The 8,450-nt window shown below is 30.9% G+C and overlaps 1 protein-coding gene and 1 long non-coding RNA gene across 13 annotated transcripts; one reads left to right on the top strand and one right to left on the bottom strand.

Moving 5' to 3' along the window:
• Positions 1-565: 565 nt before the first annotated feature.
• LOC110093479 lies at positions 566-7,786 on the top strand. 12 transcript variants are annotated; one of them, XM_020818384.2, is made up of 5 exons: positions 566-979; positions 5,949-5,993; positions 6,651-6,755; positions 7,231-7,293; positions 7,571-7,786. In XM_020818384.2, exons 1-4 carry the CDS (start codon positions 808-810, stop codon positions 7,275-7,277), a joined length of 369 nt encoding a protein of 122 aa, XP_020674043.1. In that variant the 5' UTR covers positions 566-807; the 3' UTR covers positions 7,278-7,293; positions 7,571-7,786. The 12 variants fall into 12 exon arrangements, 5 of the variants coding, with proteins under 5 accessions (XP_020674043.1, XP_028556199.1, XP_028556197.1 ...); XR_003702884.1 differs by having other exon boundaries at positions 568-979; positions 6,712-6,755; XR_003702883.1 differs by having other exon boundaries at positions 568-979; positions 6,712-6,755; positions 7,218-7,293.
• On the bottom strand, positions 1,454-5,920 carry LOC114581082. Its single transcript, XR_003702887.1, has 2 exons — positions 3,165-5,920; positions 1,454-3,007 (listed from the first exon to the last, which is right to left on the bottom strand). It is a non-coding gene; the product is annotated as an uncharacterized LOC114581082 (long non-coding RNA).
• Positions 7,787-8,450: the final 664 nt, after the last annotated feature.

Below are 8,450 nucleotides of genomic sequence, written 5' to 3'. Positions count from 1 at the left end.
ACAGTGCGACATCAATATCGGTGTTCCGCAGTTCACCTATGCCAAAAAAAAATTGGCTTACGGGATTTGCGGAAGAAGCATCATAAAGAGAAAAAAGACGGCTCATTTGCAATGAGAAGAAATGGAGTTCAATTAAAGATAAATTAGTGCATTTTGAAGTTTTACTGTTTTTTTAAGTTGAAAATGAATTTTTTTGTTGAAGATGTCCTAAATAAGGATCGGCTATCCAATTCAATATAAAATAAAGAATAAGTGGCCTTATTCAATATTAATTACAAGCAAAATTACTATGATAGTAATGGACATGTATGATGCTGCAAAAAAAAGAAATTTACATACATACCACTTTATATCATCTTATTTATATATTTAAACTCAAAATTTTAATATTACATAAATATCACCCTATATTATTTTAATATCAAATATACCACTCATATTTTCTTCCTATCACTTACATATTTCATTTCTACCACACATATTTGATATGAAAATGAATTATGTGCGATATGTTTGTAATATTAAAATTTTAGATGTTAAATATCTAAATAGAATAATATATCTATACTACTATTAAAGTGCCGCTTGTGTTTCTCCCCATACATCATCCTGACCGTTAAAAATTTTAATGTTTATATCTATCGTCCAATTTCTTAAAGCTTTATCCTCATCTGTTTGCGAATCAAAATCCGTCTACTCTTTCAATGCATCCCTCCTCATTTCTGTTCGCAACCCTGCACTCTTCATTCTTATCAAAGCATCCCTACACGAAACGAAATTTTCTTTCGCATTATTAGGTAATATATAATGAAACCTCTCCCGCTACTCTCACTCTCCGGCGCTCTTCCCTCTCGTTCGCAAGCCCTAGACAGAATGAACCTGCGCTCTTCTTCCTTTCGTTCGCACAAACCAGATGGAATGAAGCCCTCCTACTGCCCTAGGCGCACGATCACTGCCACCGACCCTCTCTTACGCACAGGTAATTTCTGCCACATTTCTTCTTCTTGCATCTTCCTCTTCTTCCTTTTTTCTTTTTCTTTCTCCTCTCCTTCATCTTCGTCCTCTCCATTTCTTCTACTTTATTTTATTCTTCATCCTTTTCCTCTGCTTCTTCCCTGTTTTTCCCTTTTTCACTTGTTCTTTTCTATATAAATTTTTCTGTTATTTTGAATAGATAGAAGCAATCTGCTTATTTTCTTTCTTCAAATGGATTATGATTTATGAATTCTATAAATTCTATGAATGTTGCTTCTTTGCTTCACCGGCAAGTTCTTGGTTAATTTCTTTGAACTTTCATCTCATTTGCATATGTTAATGGCGTCCTTTCCGTCCCCTTTTCCTTTACCTCTGCTTTGTGCTGAACACCTGTAATGATTGTGTGTGGACTGCAGACTTATTTTCTCTTTAGAGAAGGATGATTTTGATTTTTTCGAGTTTCTATTTGTAAGATCTCTTTTTTTTTTTTTTTCTTTCTTTGTTTACGGTGGGATAGCTTGGATGTTTTTTTACAGATCTAAACCATTCTAAGGATGCTTCTGTGGAGAGGTAAGTTAATGGGGTGGTATCGCACTAATTAGATATCAATCGCAACTGTTACGTCTTTTCATTGGCTTCCTACTTTACTTGCCTTATAGCTACAAATTTGAAATTTCAAACAAAATTCTGCATAAATGGATCTATTCAGTTCTGAATAAAATAAAATAAAATAAAATAGAATTTATTAATTTATTTTTTTGGATTTGGTAATATATTATTGAGAGTTTAATAAAGCTTTCAGCAATTAGTAGTTCACATAAATCTTTGTTTGTGGAGAAAAATGTAAGAGCTAATGACTTATTGTTTGAATTACTAAAATCTAATTATATATATTTGTTTTATAAACAATATCACAAAATTTTGTGTTTAATATTATTTAGGAAATTGTGTATCATTCTAAGATTTCTTATAAATTGCATTTTTCGTATCATTATATGATTTAGGAAATTTGCTGTAGTTTTTTTATAGAATTTTTTTAGAGAATTAACCAAACGAGATTGAAGTTGAGGCGAAAGTGTATTTTGGAATCATTTTATGTCGTTAACTTAGTTGTTAATAATGTTAAATTTGGCTCAATCATGCCAATGAATATATGCAGAATAATCTATTCTTCTTAAAGTTTTTAGCAACTAAGGAAATGCGCTATTTTACGCATCTCAGTAAATGTACAATCCTAAGTGCTATAATTATAATTTTTTTCTATATTCTAATATACTTTTTTGGTGAAAACTAAGTGATGAATTTGATTAAGAATATTAATTATGCATTTTTTCCTGTTATTAAAGTTATTTTTCTTCTTCTTATTTTTTTTTTCATCCTTTTCCCCAACTTCTTTGTTTTTCCGTTTATTCCCATCTTCTTCTCTATTTTTTTCCTTCTTTTCTCTATATTCTTCTTTATCCGCTTCTCTATTTTCCCCTTCTTCTTCCTCTCCCTCCCATTCTTCTTCTATTTTTTTTCTTCCTTCCCTTCGACGGAGATTTCTCCAGCCCCAGAGGTCAATAAGGTTTCACTTTCCGCTTCAGAAGAGAGAAAGGGTTAGATGTCGAGATTAACGATGGTTCGGCTAATAGTGGAGACGCTTGCTCTTCTGAACACCATTACTTTTGCAAACTAATGTGTATTATTTGATTTCATCCTACGCTTTGGTGTTGTTCTTAGTTCAAATCTGATATAGATCATTTGGTGTCGTGCCTGCGTTAAGATTGTATTAAGCTTTTTTAAGATTCACACAAGACCATGTCTTTGTTTAAAAACTATTTTTGCATAATCTGCAGGCTTCATTTCTCTATCAAAGATCAACTTGTTAGTTGTTATAGCTTTGATATGTAGGGTTGTAAGTGAATTAGTGTATTAGATCAATTATTAGTTAAATATTCCATTATATAAGGCTCATTTATATTAAATTTGAGACACTTGCTCTTCTAAACACCATTGTTTTATCAAACTAATGTGTATTATTGATTTCAACCTACGCTTTGATATGTAGGGTTGTAAGTGAATTAGTGTATTAGATCAATTATTAGTTAAATATTCCATTACATAAGGCTCATTTATATTAAATTGGAGACACTTGCTTTTCTAAACACCATTGTTTTATCAAACTAATGTGTATTATTGATTTCAACCTACGCTTTTGTGTTGTTCTTAGTTCAAATCTGATCTGGGCCATTGGTGTTTTGCCTGCGCTAAGATTATATTAAGCTTTTTAAAGATTCACACAGGACCATGTCTTTGTTTACAGATTATTTCTGCGTAATATGTAGGCTTCATCTCTCTATCAAAGATCAACTTGTTAGAGCTTTGATATGTAGGGTTGAAGGTGAATCAGTGTATTACTTTATTAGATCAATTAATAGTTCAATATTTCATTATAGAAGGCTCATTTATATTAGGTTATTATGTTAATTGGACATGATTGAGATAAAATTTTCTAAAGATATATATACATATTATGGGGTTTAATGATAAAAATAGGGAGTAAAATATCCAAATTTGATAGACGATTGAGGAAAGTTAGGATAGTACTCTTTTGAGATGAGAGAGATTCAATTATTGGAAGTTGGAAGCTAGCAGATTGATTGAGGAAGGTCATGATAATCTTTTTATGAAGATAGGAGCAGTGAGGGCTATTGACATGAGAAAAAGATTTATGAAGATAGGAGAAGTGAGAAATAAATGCAAAATGGCCCTTTGAGTGTGACTAATAATTTTTTTTTTATAATCCAGCGGCACATCCGATAAATAAAGAGACAGATCATAAGTTCTTGCTCTTTGTTATCACAATCAGGGCTCATCGCAATAAGTTCCAAATAAACCTATGAAAATTATTTAGAGACTATAATGCAACTATTGATAATCCTAAAATATTGTTTTAGGTTTTCTTTAACGACAAGTTTGTTATTAGTGTTGATCACAAACCTGAAGCATTAATGTTATTTCAACTAAAATTGATTACAAAGGAAAATAAAAATTTGTTAATGTATCTTGATACAATATTTTAATCAGGATATGCTATCATTTTTTTCAAATAACATTGTATTTTCTAACAAGTAGGTTATTGCTACCTTCTTGTTATCAATCACATGTAAAAATAAAACATTCATCATGCAATACTGAACAAATATAACATTCATAATGCAATATTATTAGAATCATAAGCGGCCAACATTATTTGAAGCATCATAACAACATTGTTAGAAGAAACCTTCAAACACTAAATTATTAATGCACATACGAAAACTCTTCATTTTCTTTGTTTTACAAAACTCTGTATCTACAATACTTGTGTTGCCGTAGTTCTTTTTTTTTCGTCAGATCTAGCTGAAGCAGGCTTTGTGGGAGTTAATATGTTTATGCATTTTTTCAGAATCCTGCTTCTGCATGCACTTTTACCAGCAACCATCCTCATAAACTTCTGCATTAGAGAGCTAAGGTTATGTAACCACTACAATTTTGTGCTAGAATAAAATTGTGAGAGGTGCAACTTTGGCAGTAACATATTAAACCATTATCATGAATTTTTGGATCAACAAATATTATCGTAAGCATTCAGTAACTAAAACAAAATTTCAATCGTAGGAATATAAAAAGAATAAATTTTAATGTCCAAAATAATATGAAGTTATGAAGCGTTGCTGAGTATAAAGTTTATAGTTACTGTAAAAAATGCATACTGGTTATGCTGTGTGAATTATTTTTTTATGAGTTATATTTGGGTCTAATACTATCTGCATTTGACTATGTATTATTGCGCTAGAGTTGTATATGTGTGATGACCTAAACAAATATTTGTGCGATATGATTCATATTCATTGAAAAGTATGTTTCTACTATATAATTACTTGTAGGTATCATATGGTATGTCCAAAGTTGATTTTTTTGTTTGGGGTCTTGGATTGATTGCAAACTACTTCCCTAGGATGTTGGTTTTTCATAGGGCCATCTAAGGTATGATAGAAGACATCGTCCATGATGTTTTGGAACTCAACTGTGTGTGCTTTGGATTAGATATGCTCACATATCATGCCTTGCATTGAGTACATTGCTCGGTGGTTTCTCATGAATCATACCTTATCTTATTATATGCTTCAGTTCTCAAAAATTTTGCTTGCTCTTAAAGTAGTTTGGGTTATTGAATAAATAATTCTCATTTGGATTTGAAGATATTTTGTCTTCCAAAGTTTTCTAAGATGTAGTTCTTTTTTCAATTACAACTTGATTGTTAATTTCTTCTTTATCTCATTTTCTCCTTAATTTTGTTTTTGGTTGCAGATTGTAATTGTAGGTAACTTTATCTGATACATATATGTTGCATTGCAACATCCTTGTTAAAGTGTAACTTGCATTTTTGTTCTTTCTATATATATTTTCAATTATTTTGTTAATTTAGTTATTGTTTGCAAAATATATGTGTAGTTAACTAATTATGTCACATCTAAGCTGTCAGTTGTTTGACATTTTAAAAATACATGTTTCTTTGTTTGATTTAAAATTCTTAGGTGAATATCTTCTTGGGGATAAATTTATGTTTTTCATGCAATTCAGAACAAATATAGCATTCATAATGTAATATTATTAGAATCATAAGCGGCCAACATTATTTGAAGCATCACAATTGCATTATTAGAAGCAACCTTCAAACACTAAATTAGTAATGCACATAATAAAACGCTTCATTAGTCCTACATGTATTTACATATGCTTATTAGATTTAAGTCATTATCCCATTGTTCATGTACTCTTGACGTGCAAATAATATATTATTTCTTTTTATTTTTTGTTTTTTTTTCCATTTCCCATCTTCCGCTCATTTATGCTACTTCTTAAGTTTTGCTTTTCTCATGAATAAGAGTTTTCAAAGATTCACTGAAGAAGCTTCTTCGTCTCTTCTATGATATTCTTATTGTTAGATTGGATTCGCATGCTTCGCTTGAGGAAGAGTTTTGAAAGAGTTGGTAAGGAAATTCTTCCCTGCTTCTACACTTTGTTCCTATCGGATCAGAAGTCACGATGGAAGCTCATCATGAACGTAATGATCTTTTTCTGTAACTTGAATGCATGTACTTTGTGCATGCATTACTTTGTGTAAAAAATCCATTATTTATTTGTTAAATATTTTGATCTTTTTGCTCTTTCCCTTTTTGTCAAACTTGAATGCATGATGCAATTATATTAATATTGTTATTTTTTTAATGATTATTGCCAATTGATAGGGCCAATGCTCAATAACCAAAGCTCTTTGTGTGAATGATAGGTTTTCTTTTCTTTATGAAGGTCTTACTCTTTATGGTCTAATTATTGGAATCATTCTCTCTTCTCAAGCCGGTCAATCTTGCATAGACTAAGAAAGGAATTCTTTAACTTTGGTTTTTCATTATTCGTGGTTGCTTTTTATGTTGATTTGAGAGTACGCTAAGCCGAAGGATTTAATTTAATTTTGGATTCTATTATGATTGTAGTTACATTTTAATTATCATCATCATTCCTTTCTAATGAATTGTCACAATTAGTACTTATTTTTGGCACTTTTATTTTAGGAGTATCTGCAAATTAATTGGCATGCATGTTCTCTGTTACCAGTTTAAATATGAATTTTATATGTGATGTATTAGATCCAAATTTATTTGGTGAGAATTTATTGAATCATGCTTTGAACATGGCAAACAAAGATAGAGATGCCAAGAAGAAAAGGATGAATCAAATTTCCATATTTTCAAGTGAGTATTATAAGAGCTTGATTGCGCTAATAATTATCTTTTTCTTATTCTCGTTGGATTAGAGAGAAAAGGTTGGAGTAGCTCCAGTAGAAGATAAGATTAGAGAGAGTCGGCTTAGATGGTTTGGTCACATAAAAAGGCGGCCTTCCGACGACCCAGTTAAGAGAGTAGAGGTATTAGATTTGACTTGTGTTAAGATAGGTAGGGGTAGACCTAAAAAGACTTGGTTAGAAAATATTAGGAATGACCTTTCTTTATTAGATTTAAACGAGAATTTGGCTTTTAATAGGACACAATGGAGAAAAAGGATTCATGTAGCCGACCCCACGTAGTGGGATAAAGGCTTGATGTTGTTGTTGTTGTTGTTGTTATTCTCGTTGGATGTATATGAGATGATGATTAGTTCATATTTTATTCATCAAATATCATTTTTGTTTCTTAATCTTCATTTGTATTAAGCAGAGTGTCGTTTTAGGTGCATTGGATGTTCGTGGCTACAAGTTTAATAAGTTTTCTCTGTAGCATTTGTCAAGCAAAGGTGTGTTCTTTGTTTTTAAGCAAAGGCATGTTCTCCGTTTTTCTTGGCAATGATCAAACTGATCAAGATGCTTTCAAGTTTTGTTTTTATATATAACTATAAGGAATTGCTTAATCTTATATTATTTAATTCGATGCATTCATGCTTTTCATTTGAATGAGAAACTTCAAAACTGTTATGATAGTTCATGTGTACAAAATAATATGCAGCTGGAAAAATTAATGTGTGATGATTATTGCTAATAATTTCATTTTTTTCATTATTTTAATTAAAAAAGATTGCACTTGGAGCTTTTGCATGGAAGGCCAATGCTCTTGAACCTCAACCTTCGAGCACCAATGTAAATGCAAACTGGGACACAACATTCTTTTCAATGTCTCCAGCTTCCCTTGTTATCGATAGTGTAAGCAACCGCTTAAACAATTTTGAAACACTTAAGCTGTGTTTGTATGGTGAGAATTTGAGTGAAATAAAATGAATTTAATTTAATTTCCTTTTGTTTTCATTGAATCATGCACTGTAAATTATTTAACTATTTTTCTTCCAGTTTATTTAATTTTTATAGATATCAGTTGAAGATCCTAATCCTTAATATCTGATCCAGTTGAATCCTGATTTGAGTTGTTAATTCTCAAAATTTCTAAATATTTCCATAAAAAATCGGCAAGATATCTGCTCTTGGGAATCATTTTGCATGTGCTTGAGATTTTTGGTCTCTTTTGTCTCTCACTCAACTCTCAGTGATTAGAACTTTTGTAAATGCAGAATATGAAAAAAAAATCAAATATTGAGAAGCAAAAATTTTCACGCATATTTTAGAGCCAAAAATGTTTTGATGCCTGCACTTACAAATAGTTCCAAAATAGATACATTTTGTGAAGGCAGGGGAATATTAAGGTGCCAAGGTTTGCTGGCATTTTCACTGTAGCTATATATGTGATGACTGTTCCATTGACCTCTCGGTTGGAACTTCTAGCTTTCTCATTAAGCTGCTTCTTTCTGAGTCCAACTTTAGCATTTGGGATTTTTGTTTGGTTAGTCAATTTTTTATGAAATATAAAGCACGGTCGAATTAACATATTATGATCAAATTTTAGTTAAGATGATTAAATAATAGAATTGCGTCCTCATTGGAAACACATTTTCTAAACATTAAA

Source organism: Dendrobium catenatum, unplaced genomic scaffold (assembly GCF_001605985.2).
Source record: "Dendrobium catenatum unplaced genomic scaffold, ASM160598v2 fragScaff_scaffold_1497, whole genome shotgun sequence".
Classification (NCBI taxonomy): Eukaryota; Viridiplantae; Streptophyta; class Magnoliopsida; order Asparagales; family Orchidaceae; genus Dendrobium; species Dendrobium catenatum.
This window is presented reverse-complemented; position numbering and strand designations above follow the sequence as displayed.

Excerpts from the sequence above, each read along its gene's own strand:
- LOC110093479 (XM_028700364.1), top strand. The coding sequence starts at position 808 with ATGAAACCTCTCCCGCTACTCTCACTCTCCGGCGCTCTTCCCTCTCGT. Across the intron at positions 980-5,948 it reads CGACCCTCTCTTACGCACAG|ATTGGATTCGCATGCTTCGC; the intron begins GTAATTTCTGCC and ends TCTTATTGTTAG. Across the intron at positions 6,068-7,570 it reads GATGGAAGCTCATCATGAAC|ATTGCACTTGGAGCTTTTGC; the intron begins GTAATGATCTTT and ends TAATTAAAAAAG.